The 17,048-nt window shown below is 37.8% G+C and overlaps 1 protein-coding gene and 1 non-coding gene across 3 annotated transcripts in view; one reads left to right on the top strand and one right to left on the bottom strand.

Moving 5' to 3' along the window:
• LOC144959476 (uncharacterized) overlaps positions 1 to 16,819 on the bottom strand; it is a 24,862-nt gene extending 8,043 nt beyond the window's left edge. Inside the window, exons 1-4 of one of the 2 annotated variants that reach the window (XM_078892083.1) lie at positions 16,706 to 16,819; positions 13,620 to 13,733; positions 9,289 to 9,386; positions 2,777 to 2,826 (exon numbers count right to left, since the gene is read on the bottom strand). In XM_078892083.1, the coding sequence (XP_078748209.1) occupies positions 2,777 to 2,826; positions 9,289 to 9,386; positions 13,620 to 13,653 (182 nt within the window). In that variant the 5' untranslated portion in view covers positions 13,654 to 13,733; positions 16,706 to 16,819. The remainder of the gene's footprint in view (positions 1 to 2,776; positions 2,827 to 9,288; positions 9,387 to 13,619; positions 13,734 to 16,705) is intronic. The other variant, XM_078892082.1, reaches the window with a different exon arrangement.
• On the top strand, positions 8,037 to 8,108 carry Trnat-ggu (transfer RNA threonine (anticodon GGU)). The gene has a single exon. It is a non-coding gene; the product is annotated as a tRNA-Thr (tRNA).
• Positions 16,820 to 17,048: the final 229 nt, after the last annotated feature.

The raw sequence follows: 17,048 nt of genomic DNA, 5'->3' as shown, positions 1-17,048 counted from the left end.
TTCAACATCTCCCATAACTCCAACATCTCCCATAACTCCCACATCTTCCATAACTCCAACATCTCCCATAACTCCAGCATTTCCCATAACTCCAACATCTCCCATAACTCCCACATCTTCCATAACTCCAACATCTCCCATAACTCCAGCATTTCCCATAACTCCAACATCTCCCATAACTCCAACATCTCCCATAACTCCAACATCTCCCATAACTCCAACATCTCCCATAACTCCAACATCTCCCATAACTCCAACATCTCCCATAACTCCAACATCTCCCATAACTCCAACATCTCCCATAACTCCAATGATTTCAAAATAATTTTCTTTATGCAGCACATTTAGGTCATTTCAACACAGGTAAAAAGAAAAAAAATTAGATGGTTAAAAAATTCTAGATTTACAAGTAAAGCACACAAGAAAAAGTAAGGAAAGGGGAATGGTTCAAATAGGGAAAATAGCCTTTATCCAGCCATAATCTCAAAAAAAGGCATAATGGTCATCGTAAGGCAGTCACCTTACAAAAAAACTGAATGTATTTGGCCATATCGTAAGAAAGCAGATTCCTTTTAGGCAACTGTTTGGCCGTACCAGATTTTTGGGTATTTTCCTCTATAAATGCACATATTGTTACGGTCTGTTTTCACGGCAGCACGGACTCTTTGCAATTTACTACCACAGGTTTGGCCACAATGAGTCTTGGTCGTATCACACGTAGAAACTAATTTTCTTTTTAACAAAGTAACATCTTCATGAAAACATTTACAAATGGAATGTGCTCATTATCATGACTACAAATTCAGCAGGTGATCATGAGTGACAATTCAGTTGAAAAGTGTCAAATAGAAAATGGCAACATCTAATTACAGATATTCTTGCTTTCAAAACGCAAAAGGTATTTTTTACAGACTGACATACGAGTAACTTGCAAACCTTTACTAAACTTCAGCCTAATTTCATCACTCGTTGACTCAAATTAATACTTTTTAAAAATGTGCTAGGTCATTATACTGTCCTAAATTGACAGTTGGCATTCATTGCGTGAGTATAAATGATTCTACTTCTACACAATTCTAGCACATCTACAACAAAAAATGATGACGTAATTCTAAACCTCTCTTGATACTCTCAAGTAATAATAATTTATCTTTTCTTTTAAAAAATACGGTTGGCTGTCAACTTTGTTCTGTAAAGCCACATTTAAATTTTTATCATCGAGCACAGAATTCCTGGCAAATCTAAAAATGATAAAACTATTTTTTACAGATGGATATAAGAATAACTTGCCAACCTTTCTTAAAATTAGGCTATTTCTATTTCTATTACCCGTTGACACAAAAAAGATTCGTCTCAATCTAATTTTATTTTCACCATACGTATAATATGTATAACAGATGACTGCATGTTCAAGACAGCCTTATTTCTCCGAAAACATTGCAGGTTATCCCCTATGATAGACAAAATAAGCTTGGGGATCAACAGTGTTCCCAATAGCCAATGTAAAATTGTTATCATGGAGCTTAGAATACCTGGCAAGTCTAAAAATTAGGGATGATAATGATAATTTGTCAAAAAAGAGGAATTTTTTTTTGCTGAACTACCACTTGGAGGAAAATGTTTGGCACGGTACAAACAGTGGAACATTTCTGAAAACAATCCTAAAATCCCGGAATTCTGCAGATCCAAGGAGGATTATCATCACTGAAAATTTATAAAACTATTTTTTACAGACTGATGTAAGAATAACTTGCAACCTTTTTTTGTCAGGCGAATTCTATCGTCCGTTGACTCCAATTAATATGAAGAAAATCTGCCAGGTCGAAATACTCGGTCCTTTTTGACGTGTGACTTTCATTGGGATTATAATTTATTCTTCTCAATTCTAGCATATCCACAACAAAAATTGATGACGTCATCTTAAATCTCTCTTGATAATACCAAGTAACAATCTCATCCGCAAGAAAAAATGATGACATAATTTTAAATCTCTCTCGATACTATCAAGTAATGATAATATTTCTAATCTAATCTTGTAAAAGAAAGGGTTGGGATCAACATTGTTCCATAAAGCCATTGTTAAGTTTTTATCATTGAGTACAGAATTACCGGCAAATCTAAAAATACAATACAGTAGTATAATAGATGACCGCCTACTCCTAATAGCCCTTATTTCTCTGCAAATATTGAAGGTTCTCTGCTAGTAATGTAAAATAAACCAATTACTGGCAATCTAGCTCCAATGGAATAGCAGAAACAATTTCTGAAAGGTTCAAAGACACGTGTGAACAGAGTATCATTTGGATTCAGGAAATGAACGTGACATCGAGGATGAAGAATGTGATCCTTAAACACCTTTAGGAAGTTTTGGCCACTTGATTTTAAAACTGCTGAGAAGAGAAGTGTTGTCATTTGAAATGGCCCAGATGTGGTGACATCATTTTAAAACAGTCACGACGGCAAGCTTATTGCAAGCATTTGTTGCTAGTACTTTTGGCAGAGAGAATGGCTCTCAAACTGTTGGCCTCCCTACCTGAAGCATGGTGGAATACAACTTTAACTTGGGATTGGCATGATCATTTCAGGTCAAACAACACCGTTCAACGACTCGGACACTGCAGGTGAAAATGTTTTGTTTGGTTTTAGATTGACATGGCGCCGAATAAAGCCACTAGGCATACAATCTTTCTCGATAAACATTGTTTGTTTTTTTTCAGTTCACTTCGTCCTCAGCAACGTGATCGGTGTCGCTAATTTGGACACAGATTTGACTTACATTTCCGGGATGTTCCTGAGCATGACTCCTGTATTCAAAACTTTAAGACCCTAGAAGTGGCAAACAAAAAGAAACAATAAATGAATGTGTATAGTGTCAGATTCATGTTCACAAGCTTTGTTTTGGATGTTCCACCAAGTGTGAAAAGTCAAAGTCATCAAACATGATGCCAACATACCGCGATATTAACATAGCAATTCACGTCATTCTCTCGTAGTTAGTTATGACAACGCCCGTCCGACTACGGATTTCCCTAGAAAAAATCCTTGAATCAGCCCAAATTAAGATTGAACTCAGGTTACTTCTTTTCCTTTTCATTATTTTACTTCAGCCCCCCTCCCCTCTTTCTCTCTATATATATGTGTATGTGTATGTGTATGCGTATGACATAAACGCCTTTATTTATTTCTCACTACCCATGTATTACACTTTGTGAAAAATCTCCATGTGCGACCATTATGACAGTACAGGGTCATTTGTGGTTTCATAAATTAATGGGGTGGGAAAGGGTCCGATACGTTTTTATACGAACCACCGAAAGATGCCAGTGTGGTAAGAACAGAAATCATTTCGGATGTAACGTAATAAAACGTACATTTACATTGCATTTTGTTGGTAAATATCAAGAAAGCGAATGGTTACATTGTAATGAGATTCAGGTAAAAGTGTCAGCTATCATTATCCTCTTTACTGTCCAAAAATAAAGATGGTTGGTTCAAGTTTGACAAAGCCACAAATATTTTTCAAACCCGACCTCCGATGGCGAATGCATGTCTTCATGAAAATTATTGGGATAAGCACTTGTCAACAAAATATAAAATATTTGAAAAGAATTGTTTCCATAAAAGTTGTTGTATACAAACTGTCTAAAGTACTCTAAGGTTTTAGATGGAATCAGTTCTTGATAGGAGAGTCTCATATAAATGGTATTGCTCTCGAAAAATGGATAAAACCAACAAATTAGCCGAATGGATAAAACCAACAAATCAGCCGGCCAGACTGAGACGACTGTGACAGGTAATCATCCACGGTCGGAGGGAAATTACGTTTTTTTACGGTGCAACCAAATCAAGACGGATTTTTATCATTGCTTCGGTCGGACAATGGATATGTATGTAGATTCAAAGAGCATACCATCAAGTAGTTGGTTTGAGATCACCTCAAATCTCAGCATACCTGGCAGGTAATGTTTACTTGTAGTCAAAATGGAACACGCAAACAAAGGCCAATCAATATTCACATTGAAAACAAACCGTACAAAAAACGACCCCCGAACGTCTGCAGTCTGTGTTAACAGTTATTGACGTAATTGAAGACAAAACCTTGAAAGAAACACAACATGACCCTCCTATCAATTCCATTACCCCACCCACTGTCCAGAGTGACCTTACCCTTCCATCCCCACCCACTGTCCAGAGTGACCTAACCCTTCCATCCCCACCCACTGTCCAGAGTGACCTTACCCTTCCATCCCCACCCACTGTCCAGAGTGACCTTACCCTTCCATTCCCACCCATTGTCCAGACTGACCTTACCCTTCCATCCCCACCCACTGTCCAGACTGACCTTACCCTTCCAACCCCTCCCACTGTCCAGAGTGACCTTACCCTTTCATCCCCACCCACTGTCCAGAGTGACCTTACCCTTCCATCCCCACCCACTGTCCAGAGTGACCTTACCCTTCCATCCCCACCCACTGTCCAGAGTGACCCTACCCTTCCATTCCCACCCATTGTCCAGACTGACCTTACCCTTCCATCCCCACCCACTGTCCAGATTGACCTTACCCTTCCAACCCCACCCACTGTCCAGACTGACCTTACCCTTCCATTCCCACCCATTGTCCAGACTGACCTTACCCTTCCATCCCCACCCACTGTCCAGAGTGACCTTACCCTTCAATCCCCACCCACTGTCCAGAGTGACCTTACCCTTCCATACCCACCCACTGTCCAGACTGACCTTACCCTTCCATCCCCACCCACTGTCCAGATTGACCTTACCCTTCCAACCCCACCCACTGTCCAGACTGACCTTACCCTTCCATTCCCACCCATTGTCCAGACTGACCTTACCCTTCCATCCCCACCCACTGTCCAGAGTGACCTTACCCTTCCATCCCCACCCACTGTCCAGAGTGACCTTACCCTTCCATACCCACCCACTGTCCAGACTGACCTTACCCTTCCATCCCCACCCACTGTCCAGAGTGACCTTACCCTTCCATACCCAACCACACCATTTCAACACACTAATCAAATTTGCAAAATATCAAACAGAAATATCTCAACACACCAGAACATAAACAAGAACAGTATTTTTAATGAACTTCGAACAGCAAGAAAGAAAACAGCTACTAATTTAAGAATGAGCCATATCAACATCAACAGTTTAGAAAACAAATTTAATGAAATAAAGACTATTTTGACAAACAGCTGAACAGACTTTCTAATTATATCTGGAACAAAAATAGATAAAACATTTAGAAACGCCCTCTTTACAGTGGACGGATACAAACTGGAAAGATGCGACCGTGATAATAAAGGAGGGGGGATAGCAACTTGGATTAGATCGGACCTTGTGTACCGGTGAAGAACAGATCTGGACGGCAGTGGGTTAGAAAACATCAATTACGAAGTGTCCATGGAGGGCACAAAATGATTAATTCTTGCTTTTTACAAAGCCAGTGCAATGTCACCAACTTGTTTCATAGACCAATTGATTGATAAAGGATCTGAACTACATCAAAGCCCGTGCAATGTCACCAACTTGTTTCATAGACCAATTGATTGATAAAGGAACTGAACTACATCAAAGCCTGTGCAATGTCACAAACTTGTTTCATAGACCAATTGATTGATAAAGGAACTGAACTACATCAAAGCCCGTGCAATGTCACCAACTTGTTTCATAGACCAATTGATTGATAAAGGAACTGAACTACATCAAAGCCTGTGCAATGTCACAAACTTGTTTCATAGACCAATTGATTGATAAAGGAACTGAACTACACGACAATATTGTGGTGACTGGTGATCTGAACTTCAATATGAAATATGACAACAAGTTTAAAGAACGGGAAGAAGTGGGACATTTTTGACATGAAAAATCTAGTGAATACAGGCACATTTTTGACATGAAAAATCTAGTGAATACAGGCACATTTTTGACATGAAAAATCTAGTGAATACAGGCACATTTTTGACATGAAAAATCTAGTGAATACAGGCACATTTTTGACATGAAAAATCTAGTGAATACAGGCACATTTTTGACATGAAAAATCTAGTGAATACAGGCACATTTTTGACATGAAAAATCTAGTGAATACAGGCACATTTTTGACATGAAAAATCTAGTGAATACAGGCACATTTTTGACATGAAAAATCTAGTGAATACAGGCACATTTTTGACATGAAAAATCTAGTGAATACAGGCACATTTTTGACATGAAAAATCTAGTGAATACAGGCACATTTTTGACATGAAAAACCTAGTGAATACAGGCACATTTTTGACATGAAAAATCTAGTGAATACAGGCACATTTTTGACATGAAAAATCTAGTGAATACAGGCACATTTTTGACATGAAAAATCTAGTGAATACAGGCACATTCTTGACATGAAAAATCTAGTGAATACAGGCACATTTTTGACATGAAAAATCTAGTGAATACAGGCACATTTTTGACATGAAAAATCTAGTGAGTACAGGCACATTCTTGACATGAAAAATCTAGTGAATTTACAGGCACATTTTTGACATGAAAAATCTAGTGAATACAGGCACATTCTTGACATGAAAAATCTAGTGAATACAGGCACATTTTTGACATGAAAAATCAAGTGAATACAGGCACATTGTTTTAAAATGTAAACAACCCATCGATTGTTGATGTAATCTTAACATATCAACCAGAAATCTGTGACAATGTAAATTTTAGTACCCGGGCGAGTGATTTTCATAACCTAATTTCAATATGTTAAAAAGAGAAGGTATCAGTAATACAAAATATTAAAAAGACGAATCCCGATTTTTAAAACTTTGAATTAGAAACTTATGAAAACTATTTGGAAATTTTAACATCTATGAACAAAATCAAATATGAACAAAATTCTGATGTCAATGACCTCTACAAGATCTGTTGAATGCCATACAATCATGCGCCAATAAAAGAAACATATCAAGAATTAAAAGGTGTGCCTCACACGAATAGAGAGCTCAAAAGTGCTATACTATATAGATAAACAATGGCTTACAATAAATATTTAAAAGAGAAAAGTCAAATCAGCTAGGAACATTTTAAAGAGATCAGAAATGAGGTCGCAAAACTAAAAAAGAAATCTTTTCGTAAATATTTTCTTGATAGATGTGTTGGAAGGAGAAAAAAAAAACAAAAATTTCTGGCCAACAATAAAACCTTTCCTCTCAAAACATAAAAGATTTGGTGCCCAAAAATCGATGCACGATACAGATCTCAACAAGTGTGCATGAAAAGTGACAGATAAATCAAGAAAGAAAAATAGAAGAAAAAAACCATCCCAAAAAATCAATGCACGATACAGATCTCAACAAGTGTGCATGAAAAGTGACAGATAAATCAAGAAAGAAAAATAGAAGAAAAAAAACCATCCCAAAAAATCAATGCACGATACAGATCTCAACAAGTGTGCATGAAAAGTGACAGATAAATCAAGAAAGAAAAATAGAAGAAAAAAAAACCATCCCAAAAAATCGATGCACGATACAGATCTCAACAAGTGTGCATGAAAAGTGACAGATAAATCAAGAAAGAAAAATAGAAGAAAAAAACCATCCCAAAAAATCGATGCACGATACAGATCTCAACAAGTGTGCATGAAAAGTGACAGATAAATCAAGAAAGAAAAATAGAAGAAAAAAACCATCCCAAAAAATCGATGCACGATACAGATCTCAACAAGTGTGCATGAAAAGTGACAGATAAATCAAGAAAGAAAAATAGAAGAAAAAAACCATCCCAAAAAATCGATGCACGATACAGATCTCAACAAGTGTGCATGAAAAGTGACAGATAAATCAAGAAAGAAAAATAGAAGAAAAAAACCATCCCAAAAAATCAATGCACGATACAGATCTCAACAAGTGTGCATGAAAAGTGACAGATAAATCAAGAAAGAAAAATAGAAGAAAAAAACCATCCCAAAAAAATCACTCTACCTCGACTGGGGATCGAACCTCAGACCTTCTGATAAAAATTGTCCCAACTATCGGGAGCCTCGGTGGTGTAATGGTAGCACATCTGACCGGTAATCAGAAGGTCTGAGGTTCGATCCCCAGTTGAGGTAGACTGATTTTTTGGGATAGTTTTTTTCTTCTATTTTCTTTCTTGCTTTGTCTGGCACCTTTCATACACACTTGTTCAGATCTTTATCTTACACCGGTGCCTGATCCTTAATTTCTTTCTTGCTTTGTCTGGCACCTTTCATACACACTTGTTCAGATCTTTATCTTACACCAGTGCCTGACCCTTAATTTGATATTTTCAAAAAATAAAATGGAGCAACCCAAATGTCTTCGTCCTCTTCCTCTCGTGTTCAATGTATGTGTTGTTTGATGCAAGCGTGTGTTCAATGTATGTGTTGTTTGATGCAAGCGTGTGTTCAATGTATGTGTTGTTTGATGCAAGCGTGAGTTCAATGTATGTGTTGTTTGATGCAAGCGTGTGTTCAATGTATGTGTTGTTTGATGCAAGCGTGTGTTCAATGTATGTGTTGTTTGATGCAAGCGTGTGTTCAATGTATGTGTTGTTTGATGCAAGCGTGTGTTCAATATATGTGTTGTTTGATGCAAGCGTGTGTTCAATGTATGTGTTGTTTGATGCAAGCGTGTGTTCAATGTATGTGTTGTTTGATGCAAGCGAGTGTTCAATGTATGTGTTGTTTGATGCAAGCGTGTGTTCAATGTATGTGTTGTTTGATGCAAGCGTGTGTTCAATGTATGTGTTGTTTGATGCAAGCGTGTGTTCAATGTATGTGTTGTTTGATGCAAGCGTGTGTTCAATGTATGTGTTGTTTGATGCAAGCGTGTGTTCAATGTATGTGTTGTTTGATGCAAGCGTGTGTTCAATGTATGTGTTGTTTGATGCAAGCGTGTGTTCAATGTATGTGTTGTTTGATGCAAGCGTGTGTTCAATGTATGTGTTGTTTGATGCAAGCGTGTATTCAATGTATGTGTTGTTAGATGCAAGCGTGTGTTCAATGTATGTGTTGTTTGATGCAACGTGTGTTCAATGTATGTGTTGTTTGATGCAAGCGAGGGTTCACAGTGTAAAATGCGCACCCTTGTGAAGAATATAATCATTAAAAAGTGTTCCAACTATCGGGAGCCTCTGTGGTGTAATGGTAGCATGTGTGACCGGTAATCAAATGTTCAGATTATCATGGAGACAGCTAAGTGTGCTTAAACCCTGGATGAATGAATCAATGATATAGGCATGGTTATTTCTATCAATTTATCCTTTCTTACTTCATCAATTGTGTCTCCTGAATCTAGGTCCACTCTGCCAAGACGATTCACTCCATTGTCACGGACAACACACTGTGCTTCAAAGGTTCCAGCAGACTCTAGGAAAAGAAACCATACAGTAAAAACTGGTTGAATTTAGTCAAGAAGAAAAAATAGAATGAAAAGCATTGATAATCCAAATTATCTTCTAAAAACTGTCTATTTCATTCCCATCTCTAAAACCTCAAATCGATGGTCTCAAAACTGTCAGAAAATCAAAATGTTTCTTCTCCTTATTTTATTTGTATGGGTAAAAAATAATTTGAAAATGATTCTCTTTTAACTGATCTGCTTCAAACTCTACTCAAAAGTAATAATAATAGTGCATGTGTGTTCTCTTCAGGGAAAACCAGACTGCTTTCTGCCATGAAAATTAGCCAGTTTATCAGTTTGTTATCATGTCACAATTCCCATATCAGACATCAGGATTTTTTTTCAATTTAGGTCAATTTCATAATGGTTGATTTAAAGACACACCCTAGATTTTTGAGAGGTCAATCTTGTCACTACAAAACGATAACATTAACGCCATCAGTACAAAGTTACTTCAGCTTATACTTGGTACTGCACAGTATACATCTATGGATATTCTTATGGAGCCAACCGATGTCCACCATCTAGTTGAATTTCTCCAATCCTTGAACCCTTCTGAGTTGCCACCCCATTGTTTGGAGCTAAAAGTTATTGGCACCCCCCATAATGCTTTTACATAACCTGAGACAACCCACCCCCCATAATGCTTTTACATAACCTGAGTCAACCCACCCACCATAATGCTTTTACATAACCTGAGACAACCCACCCCCCATAATGCTTTTACATAACCTGAGACAACCCACCCCCCATAATGCTTTTACATAACCTGAGACAACCAAACCTCTATAAGGGTATGCGAACGGTTGCGAAAAGAATGGCTGTCGTTATTGACAGATGTGTCTGTTTTTAATCATCAATGAATAAACACAGATGCATCTATGAATAATCAGAGCCTGCCTGATTTTATACACAGAAGCTTGGCTGGTAAATTGTATGCAAAATGCCAAAATAGTTGTGGAAAAATGCAAAATATTCTGAAAAAATATCAGTGGTAATGTTTGTCTCAAATCAGTTAATATCAAATGACTGCTAAAGACACATAAAGTATACAGTGCTAAGCTGTCATCTCCAATTTTTTTCCAGGTCAAATGACATCAATAAAATGCAAGTTTTTGACATTTTGAAATGAAAACGTCAAACTGGTAATTCCACATTTTTTACTAACCAGTAAGAAACTGTTTTAATGAGCATATCGGTCCTCAGTCCATCTACCATTTAAAATTTCATCACCAACCTACCTCATACATTTATTGTTCATTCTTACCACTATTTTAGGGAAATGGATGGTTGTCGGGGGTTTGACTATGTCACCAGTGAATCCTAGGCGATATCCGTCCCTCAACCGTCCACTAACTTACCATTTCAAATTTCCTATTCTGTCCTCTTCATATGTAATATAATTCATTCAAACACTTCCATAAAACTAAATCCAACAACATATCCGAATCGGAGATGAAAATAACTACCAAAACAATGAAGCAAAATTTCTGCTCCACATTGTTTGAAAATATTCTAGGACATTATAAGATTAACATGTAGAAGTCCTTGTGGCCTGTAGAGTTGAGTGGGCTGTAGAGTTGAGTGGGCTGTAGAGTTGAGTGGGCTGTAGAGTTGAGTGGGCTATAGAGTTGAGTGGGCTGTAGAGTTGAGTGGGCTGTAGAGTTGAGTGGGCTAGACCACATTTCAATATTTTCTCATCTTGCTGTACTTGTTGGAATCTGCTCCCTCGTCTTTTCTTTTTTTTTTTCTTTTTAGATAATTTGGAGAATGGGGTTTGATGATTATTTATTTGTTCAGTTTCTTAACAAGACACTCTGAAACCCTTCTCTCTGTCTGTCTCCCTCTGTCTCTCTCTCTCTCATCTCTCCCTCCCCCTCCCTCCCTCTGTCTCCCTTCTCTCATCTCTCCCTCCCTCTCCCTCCCTCCCTCTCTCTCTTTCTGTTTGTTTTTTTCTTTTGTGCATGGATTAATTGCCTGTTTCTGAGACAGGTAGTTCTTTTTCTTTTCTCCTTTTTTTTTTTTGGTTAGGTTTTGCCTTGGCCTTGATTTTATATTCTGTTTCTGAGCAAATTTTTAAAAAAATGTTTTTCTCTTATCTTTCATTCTGTGTTTCAGAACAATAATATTTACTTATTTATTTATTTATTTATTTTTGTGCCTGATTATTTGTTGTGTTCCTTAGGTAGTTTATCTTTTATTTTGTTTCTCTCTCCTTTTTTGCCTTGATTATTTTGTTTATGAGCAATTTTAAAAAAATATCCATTATTGTTTCATTGATCACTTGATCGCTTTCTAAATATGCAAGATTTATTTAATTATTTAATAATCTATTTATTTAGTATATACTTTATTTGTTGCCTATGGTTATTTATTTTTGTTTCTGAATGAGATATTCATTTCCTTTTTTTTTCTCCTAAAAAATTTGAACAATAAAAGAATAATGGAATGGGTGAGGAATTCGCAATGTTTTATAGAAATCAAATAAAAGAGAGAAAAAAAATATTTAAAATAAAAAAGGGGGCGAGACATTATAATATTGCATATTCTGTGCAAGAAGGTAAAAAAAAATTGTGACTCAGACAGGAATCGAACCCACAGAACAGATTTTGAGATAAGTGTCTTACCCATTAAGCCATGCCATCCACAGACCCAAGTGTCTTACCCATTAAGCCATGCCATCCACAGACACAAGTGTCTTACCCATTAAGCCATGCCATCCACAGACACAAGTGTCTTACCCATTAAGCCATGCCATCCACAGACACAAGTGTCTTACCCATTAAGCCATGCCATCCACAGACACACGTGTCTTACCCATTAAGCCATGCCATCCACAGACACAAGTGTCTTACCCATTAAGCCATGCCATCCACAGACACAGGTGTCTTGCCCATTAAACCATGCCATCCACAGACACAAGTGTCTTACCCATTAAGCCATGCCATCCACAGACACAAGTGTCTTACCCATTAAGCCATGCCATCCACAGACACACGTGTCTTACCCATTAAGCCATGCCATCCACAGACACAAGTGTCTTACCCATTAAGCCATGCCATCCACAGACACAAGTGTCTTACCCATTAAGCCATGCCATCCACAGACACAAGTGTCTTACCCAATAAGCCATGCCATCCACAGACACAAGTGTCTTACCCATTAAGCCATGCCATCCACAGACACAAGTGTCTTACCCAATAAGCCATGTCATCCACAGACAACAAGTGTCTTACCCATTAAGCCATGCCATCCAATGACACAAGTGTATTACCCATTAAGCCATGCAATCCACAGGCACAAGTGTCTTACCCATTAAGCCATGCCATCCAATGACACAAGTGTCTTACACATTCAGCCATGCCATCCACAGACACAAGTGTCTTACCCATTCAGCCATGCCATCCACAGACACAAGTGTCTTACCCATTAAGCCAAGCCATCCACAGACACAAGTGTCTTACCCAATAAGCCATGCCATCCAATGACACAAGTGTCTTACCCATTAAGCCATGCAATCCACAGACACAAGTGTCTTACCCATTCAGGCATGCCATCCAATGACACAAGTGTCTTAACCATTAAGCCATGCCATCCACAGACAAAAGTGTCTTACCCATTCAGCCATGCCATCCACAGACACAAGTGTCTTACCCATTAAGCCATGCCATCCAATGACACAAGTGTCTTACCCATTAAGCCATGCAATCCACAGACACAAGTGTCTTACCCATTAAGCCATGCCATCCAATGACACAAGTGTCTTACCCATTCAGCCATGCCATCCACAGACACAAGTGTCTTACCCATTAAGCCATGCCATCCACAGACACAAGTGTCTTGCCCATTAAGCCATGCCATCCACAGACACAAGTGTCTTACCCATTCAGGCATGCCATCCAATGACACAAGTGTCTTACCCATTAAGCCATGCCATCCACAGACAAAAGTGTCTTACCCATTCACCCATTGTTGTTTATTTCTTTTCAATTTTAATTTTAAAAGTTTTTAATAATCAATTTGAAGATTCTTCAGAATAAAGTATTGGTTTTCTTTGAAATCAATTAATTTGAATTATATTATCAAAAGAAGTCTCCTCTCACCATACCCCCCCCCCCCACCCCCATGTAGCGGGTTTGGTAGTAGTAGTAGTTGTAGTGGAAGTGATAACAAAGGCAACAACAACAACAACAACCAACCTGGTCCTAGAACTTCAACTCCAACACCATCCATATTTGTGAGGCAAAGATTGACAAGACCCGTCGATATTTGCTATCTGTTTCACAACAAAACAATGTCTCCCGCAAATATACCTGGATTGAAAAGAAATATATATTCAATCAACATTTAATTAAGTATAATAGAATGATGCCACTCTATAGGCTTACATCAGTGTGTGTCGATATGTGTGTATAGCAATAGCCTAACCGCAAGCTATTGTGTCATACAGGTAACTGATTACTAAGGCAGAGGACTGCGTGCTGATATTATTGTTCTCCTTCATAGCATGTACTCGCATGTTTGGTGATACATTTTAAGATTTCATTACCTTCATTTTTTCCTATATTTTACTGTGTCTAATATTATACATCGTGTAAATTTTATATTTTTATATTTTGCTTTCAATAAACTCCACAAATTGAAACCAAAGCCTTCCTGACGTTAATACTTTAACCAACACTTACTTTGCATGGGATGTCGAGGAACTGGAGTTGACGAAGGATCTGAAACACTTGACTGTGTGTGTTCATCACATGAAATCGCTGTCATGATTTTCTTTACACTATATACTAGATATTATAACAGCTGAGAGACAAAGCTGCAACTGTGCCACATGAAATTCTAGTCTCTCGATTGCCTTTACATGAAATCAGCTATCGTTACTATATTCTTACTCTATATCTATTTGAGCATCTCCAAAGAACGGAAACCGTTCTGAACCAAGGCTGTGTGTATGCCCTGTTCTGAACCGATTTTCGTGATGGATTTCTCCACTGGTTCACAATAGGTAAAATATAGGAAGTAGTAGAGAAAAGGTCTCCACTGAAGTGGGCATTCTCCATATACGTAGAGGACATTTATGAAAAGAGATGAAGTGAGTAGGAAAGTGCCAGCCAGAAGACAATAGAGAATAAAAATGTTACGGCAGTGATGGGGGTTTGAACCCGTGACCTTACTGGTACGACAACTCTGCCTGGCCGGGAAGAGCGTGACTCTACCGTATGAGCTATCCACGATCCCAAAAAATATCGTCTCTACCCCTAGTCATTATTAGAGTTCTCTCTCTTCCCGACTACTTGAGATCACGGGTCCAACACACACAACTCCGCGAAGGTAGTTGGCCAATAATTAAGCTTAATAGTAATAGCCAATATTCTCAACACAAACATATAACATAGAAACAATTGAGACATTGAGTATGCTCTGGTATTTGGGGTGAATTTTTAATTCAGAAAAAGTGAGTGGAGCAGGCACTTATGTTGGTAACAACAAGAGATGAAGTGAGTAGGAAAGTGCCAGAAGACAGTAGAGAATAAAAATTTTGCAGCGGTGATGGGGGTTTCAACCCACGAACATTTATGGGAGGTTAAAAGTACCATGAATCCAGGCATCACGCAAATAGTCCATTTATGTTCGTCCAGCAATAAAAACAGTATCAACACTTAACTGATTTCAATCAACAATCCATTATGAGTATCGTAGTTCTAGTAATAAGAGCTTTTTAAAGAGAATGGGAGATCTGTATTTTTTCGTAGGATTAGTTCATGGAATATTTGGGTTATTTCCCTTAGCACGATGAGCCATGAGCTTATCATAAGCCTTATATTCTACTCCATTACGGCTGTCATTATCCCCAGTCACCTGTCTGGGGATAACGAAATTTTGTTATCCCCAGACATGTATTTGAAACTCCGCTCTTTTAAACAATTATCCACATTCCAGAATATGGAATGTTTCCGAATGCACATAGAAATAAGGAAAGTTAATAAAATATCTATAAAAACATAAAATTAACCAACATTAAATCAGTTGTTACTACATATACACAATATGCGTCGACTTCGAAGTGGGTGTCATGGCCGAATGGTTTAGTCGTCTGCCCTGGAAGTTTTACCAGAATCGACGTTGTGGGTTCAAATCCTGGTTCCGACACTTTTTTTTTTTTTTAAATTTTAATTCTGTCTTCTTTTTACAGAACGTTGCAAGTGAAAAATGTCCCATCCATCCTCCCCCCACCTTTTTTTTTTTTTTAAACTCTCTCTCTCTCTCTCTCTCGGCTCCTTTCCATTTTCTAGCAAAATTATTGTCATATTCGTCCCCACTCCGATCTCAAAAAGTGTCTAAAAAGAATAAATAATTAAAAAGCAAACCAACAGAAATATTCAGAGAGCGACCAATTGGTCAGATAGAGGAGAAAAAAACAAACAATAATTTTTTTAAAAATAAAAAAATTCTTAAAGAAATTCATGCTCAGAAACGGAACAAAAGGTCAAACAAAAGGAGAAAAGAATAGACTCGCACAAAAAAAAAAAAAAAAAAGAGCTGGGGAGGATGGATGGGACATTTATCCCTTGCAACGTTCTGTAAAAAGAAGACGGAATTTTTAAAATAAATAAATGGCGGAACCAGGATTTGAACCCACAACGTCGATTCTGGTAAAACTTCCCAGGGCAGACGACTAAACCGTTCGGCCATGACACCCACTTAGAAGTCGACACATACTGTGTTTAGGTAGTAACAACTGATTTAATGTTGGTTAATTTTATGTTTTTATAGATATTTTATTAACTTTCCTTCTATGTGCATTCGGAAACATTCCATATTCTGGAATGTGGATAATTGTTTAAAAGAGCGGAGTTTCAAATATGTGTCTGGGGATAACGAAATATCGTTATCCCCAGACAGGTGTCTGGGGATAACGAATTTTCATTATCCCCAGACAGGTGTCTGGGCCTGGGGATAATCACAGCTCTCCGTTACTGTATTGTTATAAATGTGTAACATGGCAAATTGCCACTATTTTGAGAACAATAAAGACGTATTATTAGTATTATTATTACCCATTGTAACGCCACAAACTCACAGGCAGAAATGACACACAAAATTGAATGGAAAAAACAGGGAGGGACACCCACCAGTCACCAGAGTTACCCAACTCCAACATGAAAACAATAACAATTCAGCCAAACAACCAACTGGAACACATTGAAACACAACAATAAGTACGTTCCCACACCAAGTCGACTCTGTGACTGAAACCAAGCACCTATTGTATGGTTCTCACCTCTTTGATACCGTTACATAAGTTTCAAGTTCGATTAATTTAATGTTACTCCTTTTTGTACAGCAGAACTTAGCCGACGGATAACTGAAACTGCAGCTGAAGCCGCTGAAGTTGTTGCCACCGGGGTGCCAGTGGCCAGATGGCACGAGTTGCTCGTGGCCAATTTTAGTGCTGAGCGCAATCCGAATCGAGAAACTAATGCTTAATTTTACCGACCCGTTTATCCATTTATTTAAGTCATTATCCAAATAAATTATTTGAATAATTATCCAAATAAATTATTTAAATCATTGTCCAAAATAAATGATTTAAATCATTATCCAGATTTATGACCCGGATCATG

Source organism: Berghia stephanieae, chromosome 14, assembly GCF_034508935.2.
Source record: "Berghia stephanieae isolate SIO BIC M18660-M18661 chromosome 14, UCSD_Bste_1.3, whole genome shotgun sequence".
Classification (NCBI taxonomy): Eukaryota; Metazoa; Mollusca; class Gastropoda; order Nudibranchia; family Aeolidiidae; genus Berghia; species Berghia stephanieae.
The sequence above is the reverse complement of the archived record's forward strand: the minus strand, read 5'-3'. Positions and strand labels throughout refer to the sequence as shown.